Here is a 17,970-nt window from a genome sequence, read left to right on the forward strand (position 1 = left end):
TACAGCAGAGAGCAACAAAAGTGATTAGAGGCCTGGGAAGCTTGACTTATAAAGAAATACTGAAAAAACATGGGTTATTTAGTGTGGAGGAGAGCAGATTTAAGGGTGGTTTAATAATTCTTCAAGTACCTGAAGGGCAGTTATAGAGAGGATGAAGATGGGCTTTTCTCTGTGGCCACTGGGAACAGGTGTAAGGGTCATGGCCTTAAACTGCAGCAGAGGAAATTTAGGTTGGATATTAGGAAGAACTTTTAAACTTTAAGGGTGGCCAAGTATTGGAACAGGATACCTAGAGAAGTTTCAGAATCTCCATTCCTAGTAATTTTCAAGACAAGGTTAGACAGACACTTGACTGGGATGGTTTAGTCAGGGATGATCCTGCCTTAAGTAGGACCTCATGAGGTTCATTTCAGCCCAACTTTCCTAACTTACATCATGTCATCCCTTCCTACTTTTCCCCACATTTCCCAGAAAAACTTCAAATTCGTATATATTCAAGCTCATTTCCAGGTCTTTCCTCAACCTGGGTTGAACAGCAGCAACCGTATTTTCCAGACCATTATCTTTTTTTTTTTTTGCTTCTGTTATTTTTCTTGTTGCTTTCTTTTCCTCTTTTGGGGTTCTTCTATACAAGTTTTTTGCTCTTTGTTATGTGGCTAGGACACAGTATTGCCATCTTGCCTAAAAGTAACAGTGAAGGGTTTACAAATCCCTCAATACTCTAATGTGGGATGAGCTGCCAAATCAGATCTCTTCCTGTTCTCCAAGAATTACAAATTGAAAAATCCTGGGCAATTTAATATTTTGTACAACATCGCCGTCATCAGGTAGAACAACTCTAAGCATTCTCTATAATATAAATATCTGATACAAAAAAATCTTAAGTCCTTGTAATCAACAACTTCTGCTGTTAACCGTTTACATCCCTTCATCACACATTACATGAAACGTTTCCTTTTTCTGGTTTTTAATTTCCTGTCTTTTAATTTCATTGAATGGCCCCTTGCTCTTGTATTATAAAACAGAGAGAACAGAAGATCCCAATTAATGATCATTATGCCATTCATAATTTTATACACTTCTATTTTATTCCATTATTATTTTCCTTAAGGAGGTAAACATTGGTCTTTCCAATCCCTCTCAATGAGAATTTTTCCATGCCCCATTTCATTCTCACCACTGTCACCTGAACCCATTCTGCCATTCTGGGATTACCAGTATTATACACAGGAATCTATACGAAGACACACCACTGATATAAAAGCATTAGGATATTCATTGTTTAATTCAAAATTGCATTTCTTTTACATCTTAGTCTTTTTTGATCACAAGTGCACATGGAACAGATGCCTTTAATGAGCTGTCTACAGTCACACATAAGTTCTTTCTTTGAATCAACAGTTAAAACTTAGGGCGTGCTTACAATGACATGACATCACCCAAAATTACTGCCAAAAAATAAGCTCCCTCATCTACTTCCACTATGAATGATCCAAAGCTGGAAATTCAGTGGGTGGGGAGGCTCCAGGGAGCCTGCCACTGCTGCTCCTGGACCCGTACCCATAGAAACCTTTAAAATGCATACTAGCACATGTAGTTTAAATGTTTCCCTCTAATATACATTACCTTGCAAAGGCTCTATCTCTGTTTCTCAGTCAGCCAACTATATGTATGTTACATATAGCTCAGGTTATAACATATTTACTCAAAAATAAGATGACCCAAAATTTCAGGTTACAACCCCCAGTACTTAGATTCCATGCGAAGAAAAATCTTACTTTGGTATATATATTTTTTAATAAACAGAACTACTGCATGAAAACTATAGCAATACCATTAAGTCATAAATTCAACATTAACTTCAATTTAAACATTATCTTAACTTAATCTATATTAGGTTCTGTCTAGAACCTGGTGGATGCTGCTCCATCCTTGGAGCCTACAATTTAGGAGTGGTCACTTTTACATGCATACTCACTCTCACACCCTTCACTGTTCTCATCTTCTCCTTCATCTTCCCACAAAACATCATCATCAGTTCCATCCATGGCACTGGATGTAAAGCACTTCTTGAAACCTTTAATAATGGATTCTGAAGATATCTTTCCCTAAGAAATGAGAATCCATTGGCAAAGAAGTGCTATGGTTGGATTCTTAATCTTCCTACCAGGCATGTGGTTCCCTGCCAAAAGCCAGTCTGAGTACCAACACTGCAAATAGTCCTTAAAGAGCTTATTCACTACAACATCCAATAGTTGGAGTTGAGATGTCATACCAGCAGGTATGACTACAAGATCACAATTCACTGACTGAATTTTTGCTTTCACATTCAGTATTAAAAGTCCTCTGAAAGAATCTAACACTAACATTCCTCTTTTCTTTAGCAGTGCCCCAGGTCTCCGTTTCCACACAACATCTAAACAGTCATTCCTCAATTCACTTGACATCCATCCTTGTTCCTGGCATCTGGCCACTATTCCTAATGGCAAATTTTATTTTAGCAGTTTTTCATTTAAAAAAAAAAAATCACATAGGGTGGCAATTTTCTCTCATTTCCAATACTTCTAACATCACTGTAATTCACAACTTTTCATTTTCCTGTATTTCTTATAATTATGAATTTTGCACCTCATGGATGGTGACATTGCTTGGCATGTAAAAATAGACTGGAGTCTTATCAGCATTACCTACCTGGCTCTGCAGAGATCATGAGTTTTGCATAGTCCAATGCTGTATTGCTGCATTTCAACAAGTTTTTTATTGCAGTCTGATGGTGATTTTTGTGCAAGTAACGTTCTTCATCTCAGAGCTAAGCCACTACATCACATCATTCAGATACACCACTCACTACTTACTTTGAATTTTTGAAGGAGAATGTTCAATTCTTTTGCTACGTCTAATGCCTTGAGTTGAAGAACTTTGCCAGTGATTGACATTCCTGAAAATGTTGAGCAAGTTTTCAAGTATGTTTAAGAAAAGAGAAAGGAGGGAAAGTGACCTTGTTTTGGACTCCCAAATGTTTTGCATGTGGACTTGGCATTCTCAAGTTTTCCTTTTAATTTTGTCTCTATCAATGCTCATTTGCTTCAGTAATGTTATACTTCCTTTGCACCTCACAATTATTTGTTTTTTCAGTATAAGTTATAACTTTAAAATTAAAGTTTGTACCATAACTGCACCTCATTCCTTTTGGTATCTTCACATTTGTACTGCTACTTCTTTTTTTTTACATGGTCTGTCATGGGGGTTTCCCCTGCCACCATGCATCCTACAGAATTTACATGGGTCTCTATGCTTTTAAGTTTGGGCCAGCCAGTGGTGATCAGGCCCTGTAATTTGCTCCTTTCCCTGCTACTGTCAGATGCACCCCTTCCACCTGTCCCTCTGTCGGGTGCCTTGCTGCTGTCAGGTGCCTCACTGTGTGCTGGTTCCCTTGCCGCTGCTGACTGGAGTTTCACTGTGTGCTAGACCCCTCACTGGTATGCTCATGCAGGGTCCCTCATCACCGCTTCTGGGTCACTGAGTGCTGGATCCCCCACCAGTATGCATGTTCTAGGTCCCTTGTCATTGCTGCCAGGTCCCTTGCCACCACATGCTGGGTGCTTGACCTCATGCTGGGTCCCTTGCTACCACTGCTGGGAGCCTTGCCATGTGCTGGATCCTTCGCTGCCACTGCTAGGAGTCTCACTGCATGCTGGATATCTTCCTACTGCTGCCTGGAGCCTAGCCATGCATTGGGTGTCTTGCCGCATGCTGGGTTCCTTGCTGAGTACTGGGTCCCTCGTCAGCATGGCTGGCCCTGCGGGTCCTTTCTCCCCGAGTGCCAGCCAGCACCTGCAGGGTCCCTGCCTGCTCCATGCTTGGTTAGCCTTTCCCCACAGCATGATGGGTACCTGGCAGGCAGGTGATCAGGTCACTTCCAGATGCTGCCTGGCTGGTGGGTGCTGAGGCAATTTAGCGTGTGCTGGCCAGGCTCCTTGCATGCATCTCAAAATGAACCGGCAGGTGCTGGTTAGACACTATCCCCACACCATGAGGGATATCTGGGCCAGCACGTGCTAAGTCACCATGATCTGCTGCCCCAACAGCAGGTGCTGAAGAAAACTGGCACACAGCAAGGAACCTGGCCAGGCTGCCATGATGTGATGAGTTGCTCTGGCACTCACTGCTGGGGCAGCAGATCAGAGCAACCCAGCATATGCTGGCTAGAAATACTGCATGTTGCGCTGGCTGGCACCTGCTGGGTCACTTTGAGCTGCATGTAGGGTTTCCAGCCAGAGGGTACTGAACCAACTCAGTACACACTGGGGAGGCAGCAGCAGCTTACAGTGACTCTGCACCAGCTGGCCAGGAACCCTGTACCCTCTGTTGGCTGGCCATGTGTATTTTGATTTCACATAAGTCTTACGTGATAAGATAAGGCTTGATTTTCCCCATGCTGAATGGTGAAAAAACCTTGTCTTATAATTGAGTAAATATGGTATATGCTCCTGGAAGTCGCTTTTGTAGTCTAGTTGCAAGCAACAAAAGCAGGAGACACAAGCTTGGTAGGGAAGAATTTTGCCCAAGCACATGTCATACTAAACAGTTTCAAAATGAACTTCAGCTAAAGCTGACAACCAGCTATGGAATACTTTACCCAGAGTTGCAATACAGATCAAGGATCAAACAACTCTCTCATGTCTGCTCTTTTTTCAGTTTTGCCATTCATCTTGCCTAGAATTTTCCTATTGTCAACCTATCCTCTAATCTAGAGCAGTGGTTTTCAATCTTTTTTCATATGTAGATCCCTAAAAAAAATTGAATGGAGATGTGGACCCCTTTGGAAATGTTGAATGGAGGTACGGACTCCTTTGAATTGTAAGCATTGGTATCAATACTTTTGATCAATCAGTCATCCTTTATGGACCCCTTAGACATAGCATGTGGACCCCCAGGGGTCCACGGACTACAGGTTGAAAACCAGTACTCTACAGAGGATCCCCTGACCAAAGCTGTCCCTGCCTTTTTCAGAAAGGTGGTGTAGAAAAAGATTAACAGATTTAGCTCCTACTGGCCACATCCTTAATGTATCCTCTGCTACAGTCAAAAGAAGAGTACACAGGTAGTAATGAGCATCCTTCATAGATTCATACATTGTAAGGCCAGAAGGGACCTTTGAAGATCATTGGGTCCAGCTCCCTGCACCAAGCAGGAAAGATAACCTTGTTACCCTTCTAAAGATATCCACTCCATCCCCCCCATCCCAAGAGAGTACTGAAGCAAAAATACAGCAATTCTGCATCATTGGACTTTCCAAGCCAATGGGATTTCACAGAGGCATAACAAACAACTAGGCACCTGGGACAGCTGCCAAACACAGGGACAGTAGTGACTTCTGGTTGCCACTGTGCCACCAGCATGATCACTTAGCTAAGGCAGCAGCCATTTTTCTCCCCCCACACCTGCCTCCCCATGTCAAGTTGGTGCCTGGGGAGGTACTACAGTTACACTACTAGGATTTCAGGAACAACACTGAAATCCAAATTAAGAAGTGACTAATAACCAAGGGGGTTATAGTCTAAAGATCACAGATGGGAACATTGTTTCCTTGCTGAATTTCTTATAGAATGAACATCAACAAAATTATCTCAAATGTTAAAAATGTATGATATGCCAGTTTACCAACAAGGCAGCAACATTTGTAACAGACTATATTTTGTTTTAGTAATAATTCCTATGGATAAAACTCACTAAGCTCGGTGATAAGTTTAAGATTCTGTTGCCGGATATTTTCAAACTCCTGCTGTTTCTTTCTCATGTGTTCCTCCGTTACTGCACAGCGATCACATAATCCTGCTCTTAATCTAGGTGGAGATTTAAAAAAGTTTTCCATCATTAAAGATAATAACATATATGTCAGACATTGGTATTTCATTGGCTTTTGGAACAATAAATAATAATAAATGGCTGACAAACACATGGTACCTCACTAGTTCAAATTTTATTCTTTGATGCATTGTTGCTTTGAACTTTTGTAGGCAGAACAAATATAAAGGAAATGCCGATGATTGGTTATACTTAAAATCTGTGGTTCTCAACCTTTTTAGACCCAAAGTATCCCTCAGAAGATGTAGCTGTAAGCTTTCAATCATTTTTTGATGAAGAAAAAAAGTAGAGCAATTCTTCTGTTGCAAAGAACTCAGACCACAACAATGGTTGGCTGGAATGTTTTTGACACTACACTTTCCTATTTGAAATCTCTGAGTTTAACCCATGAATCACCTAACAGCACTAATATTATGTTGCATTCTGAAAAGGATCTTATAGCACCCTGGTTGCGAATTACTGCTTTGCATGGCCAAACCACAAGATGAGCCTAATCTGGGTGTGTGGGGCAGCACGTGGTCAGGGGGAGGTGGGAAGGGCCCTAATCTGAGTCTGTGGGGCTTGGGAATTTGGCAGTGGGGGAGGAATGGCAATACTACTTGCCACTGCTCCTCTGCCACCAAATTTCCTGGCCCATGGGGAGCCCTATGGGCTGGATGCCAAAGATCACAGGCTGCATTTTGGCCTACAGGCTGGAGGTTGAGCAGTCCTAGTGTAAAGATAAATTGATCACCGACTATATTCAGCTTACTAGCTATTAACGCTATTAACATTTAAAGTTATATGCATTATAATGTGATACACAATGAAGTCACCTTCCTTACCCTCTCAGCAACCACTAGGTTCAAGGCCCCTGGCAGACGTGCAAGTAAAAGGTGCCCTGGGATCTGACCTGTGATTCCCGCAATCTCATTTCCTGGCATGCATGATGCACACACACATTTTTTGTGCAATAGCTGTGTGGTTTATTCCTCATTTTATCAAATCATTAATTGCATTGATGTGTGGCCAGGAAACAACTTCAGATGTGATCAACTGGTTAATCACGTCTTAAGTGCAATGTGTGTTGAGGCCTTGATGCCCTAACATCCATCTTTGCCAACACAGGTTTTCTTCTCTCTACCTATTTCAGCAGTTCACTCAAGTCACCTGTCTACACAGATTTCTTTTTTGTAGACCTCAAGAAAGACATTTCACTTATATTTTGTATAAACAGTATGATACCAGGCAGATAATTAAATTTAATAATGGTTACCTACAGCTTTGGATCTACAAATTATGCCACAGTAAGATGTATATTGAATGTAAAACATCAAAAATAATTAGAAAAAAGCCAAAAAGATATATAATATGCACCTGTAATACCCACTCCATGTGGAATACCTCCAGGTGGCCAATAACTTACACACTGATCCAAAGCTCCATGAAGTCAATGAATCCATTGACTTCAACAGGCTTTGGTCAAAGTGCTTAAAATATATCTGTGGTCAGAAAAGGATTTGGTATAAAGAGCACATTCTTACTCAATATATTTGCTCCTATTAAGTCACATTATTTGCTTTATAGGCAAAACCAAATGTTTATTTACAATTCCAAGCAAGGAAATGCTAACACTATTATGGAAGACGCATCTGAATTCTGTTTTGCCAGCAAAATAACATAACTCTCTTTTAAGTAATAAATTATATAATTTAAGAAACAGAAAGAACAACTGAATTTTCAGACCAACAACTGAGCATTAGCAGGAACAAACGTCTTGGTTTGTAGTATCAGACATACCCAATATATAAGACTGGAGAAAAGAGTATACAATCTGAATATTGAGACATTACTGTCACTTGCCTGACTAACAACTGCATTATAAGCACATAGTAGTCTGAGAGTCAAAGTTACTATTTGCAAACCAGTTCCTCTCTTTGAAACAGTTTTTAGAACAAGAGTACTTTGTCTGTATACATAATCAAGCAAGCCCATCCACTTGTGCATGTTCCATAATCTTGCCCACGTGAGGTCAAAAGGTCAGGACATAAACTGTTGACTGGGTTAACCACTACTTCTTTCACTAAGGATTTCAAGCTCTCTAGTATCAGATTTTTACCTGCCACTGAATACTGAATGGCCGAGAAGTAGGGGAACAGTAATCTCAGCATACATACAACCTCCTCCTTTTGCTAGTCTTTACAGAGCAAATTTTATCTACTCTACACTTTCAAAAATGAAAAGATCTGGGATATTTTTATTTGCATTTGGTTTTGCATATTAAGCAAACAAAACAGCAATATGGCATCCAAACTTAGCAAAAGGGGAAAAAGTAGAATGGAGTGGTTGAGGATGAGGGGGGGAAAAAAAAAAAAGAGAGACAGACAGACAGACAGACAGACAAAGCAAATGTATTTTTTTCAGAGATCCATCTCCTTTAGATTATCTCAAATCTGAAATAATATTTAGTTATCAGGAGTTTTAAAATGTAATCTAATACAGGCTCCCTGTTCCATTTCACCATTTCCTTTATAATTCTGGGAAGGATTTTGTCTCGTCTCAGTGTTTCATCAGTATTTAAATGCACTCATTTCTCAACAGCCCATTAAAAATTACTTACAATGATTTTTATTGAGGAACTTGCCTGGATATTGCAAAATGTTCCCCTAAGTCAATTTCTTTCACTGCTTTTTGTTTATCTATAGGGTACTAAGTACCATGGTACCGGAGAATGAATAACATTATGTAAAAACAATTCAGTCAGAAGGATTTACATGCTCCAGTTTTCTCTAAACAATATAATTTTGATTACACTATAAAAACACAAAATACATCTGGACCACTCTCCTCAAAAAAATAAATAAATAAAATAAAAAAAAAAAAAATCAACCAACCAAAACCCCATTTATTTACCTGTCTTCTAAAACTTTGATCGTGTCATGAAGTGCCTTTTGTTGCTCTCTCAGCTGCTGGTTTTTTGTATAAAACTCTTCAAGCCTCTCTGCATCCCTAAAATAAGAGAGAGTGGTAAATTCTTGTAAAAGCAGACTTTTTTAGTTGAGATTGAGTCATTACATTTCAATGGAGAATGCTGTGTGTGGCTATAACACACCTGCTATTGAATGCTCCTTTCTTCTCTCTGAGAAATGCAATTGGTAATCAAAAAAATATTAAATTGAAATGAAAAAATATTCAATATCATGAAAACCAGAATAACTAGTTATATATGCCATGGCTATAGGTTGATCAAGGACAGCATCAAGTTGGATGTTTAGTCATTACCAGGGATTGAGGTATTCCATTTGCTGTGGAAAAATGCGGATTTTCTCCTGTAAAGGAGGAAAAAAAAAAACCACAGGAAACTGCAGGTTTCCCTTTGCAGGCTAGCAGAGTTCCAAATGGCAGGGGGCTCAGAGAAGCAGAACGCAGGAGGCACCACATGCAGTCTCATGTAGATGCCCCTACTAATAGCTAAGACATAGCATGATTGGTTTAATTAGTTGATCCTCCTTGTGAGTATTACTGTTGTGCGGTCTGCGAGTATCCATAACCAAATACCATATTTTAAATGTATTATACCCTGTTTACATTATTTGCCAAGTGATATTTAAATTATTATAATGGAATTATGTTATTTATAATTATATACAAGAAAAACAAACACTCTCTTTTAATCTACAGAAGAGTTAAGATTTTTTCCATCAACATCAAGGCAGGCTATTTACAGGAAACCATGAAAATGAATGATAAATTTCTGCTTAATGCACAAAGCAAATTAAAAAAAAATTGCTAATTTCTTTCAATGATCTTGGGTAAAATCTGTAACTACTTCATATATATATATAGACAAATACAATTTTCAGGTTGGCACTGTCCCTGAAATGTTACCAACTACATTTTTCACTTTACTAATTTTGGTGGAATGCTGGGAAATTAGTATTCACAAATCAATTAAGTGAATGAGGTAGTGAGAGGCATCAGAAATATATTATCCATATTTATTTAATTGATTTAGAACAAAAGCATGAATGCTTTTTGACTCCCCTTATTACTTAAAAAGTTAGTGTGTGCAAAGATTGCTGGCCACTACAGCTAGCAAGGGAGCCTCTGAAGTACCCAATCCTGAAACACATGTGCGGACTCTTGGGTACTTGTGGCATGAAAGTCAGAGACAAGCTGTATGAACTTTTCTGATGTTTTAAGGAAAAGAATACCACGCCTTTTCAGGTCTACTTTATGATTCATGAAGAGGCAATCAAAGAAATTCCATTCCCCCCCCCCACCAATGTCCCATTTATGTAACAGAACACTAACTTGGGTATCTTGTTTACACAAAGATGGTAGTTCAACAACAACAACAACATGTAAAGAACAAGGTCTGAAATTAGGAAAAAAGCAGGCAGAATAACTCATAAAGATGGTGAAGCACGCCATTCTGAGAATCAGTATATTTAGTAATCTAATCCTAGATTTATATTCTCATGCTGTAAAATGGAAGGAACAGAAAAAGAGGTTTTTAACATTTTGGTGCTGCTTGACAAAAGTGACTGACATTTTGGCTATGAAAGCAGTCTTCGTAATGAATGGTCTCTGACCCTGCATTTACAAGATCATTAGCTTCAATGTTGAATCAGGGTACAATATAAGGAGCTCATTGTCAGCTGGTTATCAACTCTGAAATATTAAACCTCAGGTATTCAAAAGCATCAGGGAGAACAAGAGCTTCCATATAAGGCTATTGTCTCCAGAATGTGGTAATTGTAGAATGATTCCAGCAAACAATAATTTAGTCATTTGGTCAGGTATGTGTGAAGTCACAGCAGAATATCACGGATTACACTCATCTTCTGGAGACTAAACTGACCAAAAATATAAGCTTTTCATTTCCCCTGATGTAGAAACAAGCCAGAGTATACAGGATAAATGCAACAATTGCATTGTAGCAGCCAACTTCACAACCTTACAGTGAAAATAGAGCATCTAAAATACTTTTTGGAAGTTGTACAAACTAAGAAATAATGTTTAAATTGATTTGTTTTCAACACAAATTAAGTAGAGCTGTGACTGTTAAACAAGGGAGACACCAAAAACATGCTTCATGAAAAGGTAGATTCCATTTGTGATTCTCTTATTGCCTATGGAACCACACTGCTATTACTACAGTGTCAAACTGAAATTTTTTTCTCAAAATCTAAACTGCATACAAGATTAATGTGGATTTTAGCAGAAGAGCTGAGAGAATTTGATGAAACACCCTACCCTTAAAATTAATAAAGTCAATTTGAACTACAGGTTTCCCTTGCTTTATGTGGGTTCTGTATGTGCAAATTTGCTCTTATGTGATGACCCTTTTAATACCAAAATAAATTCACTCTTATGCGATCAGTGTGGTGGAAGCCCAGAGTTAGCTGCTTTGTGTGGTGCATTGTGGGAGTGACACACACCAAAATATAGTCTCCTGTGTGGATCTGTGTTCCTCACTTGTTGTCTGCTACATGTGTTTCTGTAGTTGCCATCCCCATTATGAAAAGTACCCTGTGCTTGTGTGTACTGTTTGCTGTTGACAAGTACCAAAATTGTGTTGTAAATGTGGTAGAAATGGGTCTGGGGGTCAGTACAGTCAAGGTCTTGGAACGTATCCCTATTTGTTACTTTGTAAAGTGGGTTTCCTTTATGCATATTTGAGTTATGTGCCATTTTCCAGGAACACAGGTACAGCATAAAGCGAGGGAAACCTGTAATGTTACACAGACGGAAAGCTGGCTACAGGAGTAAGCAGCAGCTGGGCTATAAGAAGAGTGTGCACAAAACTTAGCAACTCCAGCCAAGTGTGACTATGTAGCTACTGGGTCTCTTGGTACTGCTGAGAGTTCAGGGGTGGTTGAGGGTGATGTTTATTCCAGCACAACAGGATCTTCACATCGTGCATTTGAGATTCTCATACCATATTTAACCCAAATCCAAGATGACTTGGAATTTAAGGCAACCCTCACCTAAGAATTAGATTCTATACCTGGAAAAATTATAAATTTGTTATAATATTCCATTTATAGAATCCAATTATTAGAGGGTCATCTTTAATTCTTCCCTCTCAACCCTGCAGCACAGAAAGCAGCAGCGTGGTGGCAAGAAACAGCAGAGAGCAGGTCATAAGTAGGCAAATTGCAGGGGAGTCAAGCAACCTAACCCCCACGCCTTGGTCCCTGCTGTCTGCTCCACCAACCTGTCTCCCCTTGGGCAGCCTGAAGTTCCCCCCTCCCCTCGCAGTACCTCTGGGCCCACCACCTTCCCCTCTTCCACTTGCCCCCTTGCTCCATTTCCTTAAGTCACAGCTCCAGCTCTGACTCTACTCCTGCCAGAAGCATGTGGTGGTAGCAATCCCCACCTAGCCAGGCAGCAATAGTTGTGTTGGTGATAGCCCTGGCCCAGCCCCAGCACTGGGTCAGAGCTGGGGCCAGAGCTGTTGCCACTGCCACCACTGATACCTGGCCAGCTGGGGACCAGACACGCTATGTACTCTGTGTACTGGGCCAGATCCATGATTGAGGCTAAGCAGTGGCTGGAGGCTGGGAAGGGGAGGAAAGAGGTCTGCAGAGACTGCCTACAGGGAGCAGGTTGGGGGAAGGACTGCAATGGCTGTGGTTCGAACGCCAATCCTGAGTCATGGCTGGAGATCCGGCAGCTGCCTCTACCAATTTGTCCTCAAATCCAAGACACCCCCCCCCCCATTTTGAAAGGGGAATCCCCCCACCCCTCCTCTTGGATATGAGTAAATATAGTATAAAGTGATAATTTCCCTTATGCTGCTGCCCTCCTCTTCTTTAACTAGCACTGCCACCTCCTCCTGGCTGGTTATTTAGGTCAGCATCTCAGAGAGGGGATAGAAGCAAATAGCATGTAGGAGCCTACCCCCTTGGATGCCAGAGTGACACCAAGTGGTCACAAGGCAGAACAGCAAAACTTTCCAAAATGGCAGATTCCTCGGTCAACATCCAGCTGAGAAGTAGGAATCCTCAACAGCTCTGCCTTGAAAAGACAATGATAAATGGAATATACAAGCAGGATGCGTTTAGCTGAAATATGCACACAGCATTGAGATCTAGAAGAGCTGTAAATGCTAATGCGGATAAACAAAAAGGGACCTGCGGAGGTTAGCAACATGAGAAGGACACGCTGAAACGCAACGTTACTTTGGGAAATGAAGGCTACTTCAGCTAGGAAAATATAAAAGGACAACCAGTCATGGAAGGAAGAAGCCTAAAAAGCAGTAATGCTGAAAGTGGAAGCAAGTTCACTTTGAACTTACAGTACAATACAGCACACAAAAAAAGGCAGTTTCAAGATATTTTACATAACAGGAAAGGGAAGAATTCATTACATTCTGCTTTGCTGTACAACTGTCTATGTTTCTCAGAGCCTCACTACCATAAAGATAGGAATGTTAGTAAAGCTGATAAAAAAAATTATGGGGCCTCTTGGAGTGACCAAGAGGAAATAAGGAATTTTTTTTAAGAGAGCATGGGAAAAGTTCATATCTGCATTAACATAGAATTCAGCATTGAATTTAATTTGACTTTTGAAACTAATAGAGAAACAAACATTTAAATTTTGTAAATGCACTTTGTGATACTATGGCATATGTTAGTCCTCTAATCCAGGTTATGAAATCTCCTAGCTTGATATGCATCTAATGAGCCAGACTGAAAATAAAAAGTAAACTGCTGTTAACCAAAGATTTAAATGTGCTTTCACCCTTTCTGTTCCTTTATAATGTACAGATGTGGCCTCGGTTTAAAAGCTTTTTTCTACTTATTTTTTGTACCTGATGAACGTCCTTGATGGACATCCTAGAAATACCCTAGATAAGATGGCAACAACACCAGGTAATTTCATAGATTTCATAGACATTAGGGCTGGAAGGGACCTCGGAAGATCGAGTCCAGCCCCCTGCCCAAAGGGCAGGAAGTCAGCTGGGGTCATAGGATCCCAGCAAGATAAGCATCCAGTTTGCTCTTGAAGGTGTTCAATGAAGGTGCTTGAACCACCTCCAGTGGCAGGCTGTTCCAGACCTTGGGAGCTTGGACAGTAAAGAAATTCTTCCTTATGTCCAGCCTGAAACGGTCTTGTAGTAGTTTATGACCATTCGACCTAGTCGTCATCCCTTGGGGCGCTCTACTGAACAAGCGTTCCCCCAGATACTGGTGGTCACCCCTGATAAACTTGTAGGTGGCCATCAGATCACCCCTGAGCCCGCGCTTTTCCAGGCTAAAGAGCCCCAGGGCTCTCAGCCTGTCATCGTAGGGTCTGCCTCCCTGACCTCTGATCATGCGCGTGGCTCTTCTCTGGACTCTCTCAAGCTTCTCCACATCTTTTTTGAATTGTGGAGCCCAAAACTGGACGCAGTACTCCAGCTGCAGCCTCACTAAGGCCGACTACAAGGGGAGAATGACGTCCCGGGATTTGCTTGAGAAGCATCTACGGATGCAAGCCAGCGTTTTGGTCACTTTACTAGCTGCAGCATCGCACTGCAGGCTTTTGTTCATCTTGTGGTCAATGATGACCCCCAAGTCTCTTTCTTCCATAGTGCTAGCCAACATAGCACTGCCGAGCCTATAAGGATGCTGCAGGTTTTTCTTCCCAAGGTGGAGAACCTTGCATTTATCGGTGCTGAACACCATCAGATTCTCGTCCGCCCACTTGCTGAGCCTGTCCAGGTCAGCCTGGATCACCCGCCTGTCTTCTGGTGTGGATGCTTTGCCCCAAAGTTTGGTGTCATCGGCAAACTTGGCCAGTCCGCTTCTGACTCCAGTGTCCACATCATTAATGAAGATGTTGAACAGTATGGGTCCAAGGACAGAGCCTTGGGGGACCCCACTGGTCACAGGACACCATGATGAGTGAGTTCCATCAATTACTACCCTCTGGGTCCGACCACAGAGCCAATTTTCCAGCCAGTGGATCATGGAGGACCCAAGGCAACAATTGGCCAGTTTCTCCAAGAGGTGATCATGAGAAACCAGATCGAAGGCTTTTTTGAAGTCAAAATATATGACATCAATCTCATCTCCCTTGTCCAAGTGATAGGTCACCTGGTCGTAGAAGGAAATGAGATTGGTCAAGCAAGACCTCCCCGCAACAAACCCATGCTGGCTATCCCTTAAGATGTTGGTGTCGGCCAGTACATTAAGGATGGTCTCTTTAATAAACTTTTCTAAGAGCTTCCCCGGGACAGAAGTCAGGTTAATGGGCCTACAGTTAGCCAGATCCACTTTCCTCCCTTTCTTGAAGATAGGCACCACACTGGCCTTCTTCCAGTCTTCGGGCACTACACCAGAGCGCCAAGAGTTTTCAAAGATCCGTGCTAGAGGCTGGGCTATGATGCTCGCCAGCTCCTTGAGTACCCTGGGGTGAAGATTGTCAGGGCCGGCTGACTTGAACGTATCCAGCTTCTCAAGATGTTCCTTCACAAAGTCATGAATTAATCAGAGGTAGATGTGGAGTTCCAGTTCTAGAAACTGCAAGTAGTTATGCTCACTTATAAATGACTTCAGACTGAATATCCAGGCAAGTAGAGTTATGCCTACATCATCGGGCCTCCAAATCTCAACTAGCCATGCAGGAATCACAGTTTACTAACTGTATTAAAAAGTCTGCTCTAACAGAGTAGGTCTGCTTGTTTTAAGATGGGTGGGTACTTACAAGCATCTTTCCTTCTTCAGCTTGGATATTTTCAACTGTAAGCCTGAAAATTAAAAAGAGCATTACTGTACTTATTTTATTAACATAGTTATATAGCTAAGCTGCACTTTTGTTAATGAGAACTTTGAGATTCATGCATAATATTTTTCTCGCACTTTTCCCCACTTTGGTTATAGGTAATTTGGAACTCATGCTACGGTCTGACCCTATGCTAAAGTCTGGCATTGTGGTTTGCCAAATCCTACTCTGAAACGGCTTCAGAGCTTACATTTGTTATTACAGTGGTTTTTAGGCCCATGGTAGCTATGATATATTAAGATATACATGAGGTAATAGCTATTTAGTTGCATGTTATTTTCTGGTATAAATCACTGTGGAAATATGCTTGCTTGCTCCTGTAGAATAAAAAAAAAATCACCATCACTAACATGAGATACATTTCCAGGATCAAGGCAGTATATCCTATTGGAAAATTGCAATTTTCATTTATGAAATTGGGAGTGCCTGCAAGATCTGGAGTGAACCCCCCCCCCCCCCCCCCCAAAAAAAAAAAAAACAAAAAACTTACTGAAAATCAAATGCTGGCTTCCCAGAGGAAGCCCACAGTCCTCGTGGCACTATGGCCCGGCCAGAGGGGAAATGGGGAGGGAGGCTGCAGGCATGAAGGTGAGCTCATCTAGCTGCTGCCCCCCTCCCCCTGCTGCTGATTGGCTGAGAGGGCTGACTGTTGTGCAGCCCCGTCCCTGTCCACCAATCAACAGTGAGGGCCAGGGCCGCATAACAGACAGCTCTCATAGCCAATCAGAAGCAAGGGGCAGGGCCACCAGAGCACCACTCGGGAAGCCCCGCTGTAATCAGCCCACAAAAGTGGCGGCCAGCCACATGATCTCCTTGAGAAACTGGCTGGCCACCTCCTTGATACCATGTCTATTGGATCTTATGCACCAAGTTGGAACACCTTTGAGCTGAGGACTGGAAAAACTATGAAGATCCCACAATCTGATGTTTAGAAGTAGGAGCTCTTAATAAATAAGAGTACATGGCTACCCTTTTAAGTTAAAAGAGAATTTTCTCCTTTGTAAAAAAATATAGACTTCACGTGTACTATCTTAAGAATATGGGTTTCTTGTGTAATATTCATATAAACTATTTTCATGAACTTTGCACACACGGAGCTATACACAGTACTATATAAGGCTGCGTAAAAAAACCCAACTTTATAACACATTGCATTTAAACATCAATGTCTATTCATGTAATTGAATATAATCATAATGGAAATGCACAAAGGGGCAATGTTAAGGGTCCAAAGTTCACAAGGAGGACATGCTTCTGGGAGGGTAACTTTCCCCAGCTTTATTGGGAGTCATACTGCCAGCTGCTTCTCAGCCAGAAACTTCCCAATAACACTCTTTAAGATGGTTGGAGAGATTATTCACAACCTCTTGATCCTTCCCTTTAACTGTTTCCCTATTCAGGGATCCCTACTCTGCAGAGAATATTGAGCTATCCAATTTAACCAGGAACAAAAAACAAGAAATTGCTGGAAAGGAAATTTCCTCCCTGCAACTGAGCTTTCCTCAAACGTACCACCAGAAATTATGAAAAAAATCAATTTCACACATATTTGAAAGTCTTTTAACCTAACAAACCTATTACAACTTTACTTCCAAAAATATTGTTTTAATATTATAAACTCATGAAACTAAAGCCTTTCTAAGAAAAAAAAAAAAAAATGTTGACAGAGCACCGATGCAACCAAAACACAAGCGCAAAAGAAAAACTGTCACTGGTTAGGGAAAGTGGAAATCGGTCTCAACAACAAATCCCCACCCCCAGAACAGATGAACATATAAAGGTTATTTATTGATATACATGCTGGTCTTTATTCTGGAAGACTCTTCAGGCTTCTGCTTGGAAAGCAGTAGTTAAGTCAAAGATTCAATAAATGCATACCATGGACCGTTACAAGACAACTTTTTTTGTGACAGAGATACAATATACATAGAGACTACTTCAAAAGTTAGTTCTTGGGAAACAGGAAAGATTTCTTTTATCTCACAAACATTCAACACCTGAGAGTCATTCTGTTCTGTCATGCAGATCAGCACAGAAAGAGGGTTTATTTATTTATTTTTTTTTTTAAAAGTGGTTACTATTCATCAAGTCAATTAGGCATCTGCAATTAGAACCTCTACAAAGTGTGCTTTAATCCTGCTCCACACCCATCGGAAGGAATGAAGCTTCACAACAATGCGTCTCCTGTATGAACAGGTAGTCTGTTCAGCAAGTATTTAGGATTGTAACACTGGCAACCTGAGCCACCAATTGAAGAGGCAGGGCTCAAAAGGCAAAGTACTGTGCTACAAGTAACACTATCCCCTACTCACCTGAACTCAGTAGGAATTAAACTGGTGACTTAAA

General features: G+C 41.0%; 1 protein-coding gene across 6 annotated transcripts in view; it reads right to left on the minus strand.

The window, feature by feature from the left end:
• The window catches only part of RBBP8 (RB binding protein 8, endonuclease), a 79,087-nt gene that overhangs the window by 44,212 nt on the left and 16,905 nt on the right, over positions 1 to 17,970 (minus strand). For all 6 annotated transcript variants that reach the window (XM_059724177.1, XM_059724178.1, XM_059724176.1 and 3 more), the window contains 3 exons: positions 15,547 to 15,589; positions 8,761 to 8,856; positions 5,734 to 5,846 (listed from right to left, as the gene is read on the minus strand). In XM_059724177.1, coding sequence (XP_059580160.1) covers positions 5,734 to 5,846; positions 8,761 to 8,856; positions 15,547 to 15,589 — 252 coding nt within the window. The remainder of the gene's footprint in view (positions 1 to 5,733; positions 5,847 to 8,760; positions 8,857 to 15,546; positions 15,590 to 17,970) is intronic.

This window comes from Alligator mississippiensis, chromosome 3, assembly GCF_030867095.1.
Source record: "Alligator mississippiensis isolate rAllMis1 chromosome 3, rAllMis1, whole genome shotgun sequence".
NCBI lineage: Eukaryota > Metazoa > Chordata > Crocodylia > Alligatoridae > Alligator > Alligator mississippiensis.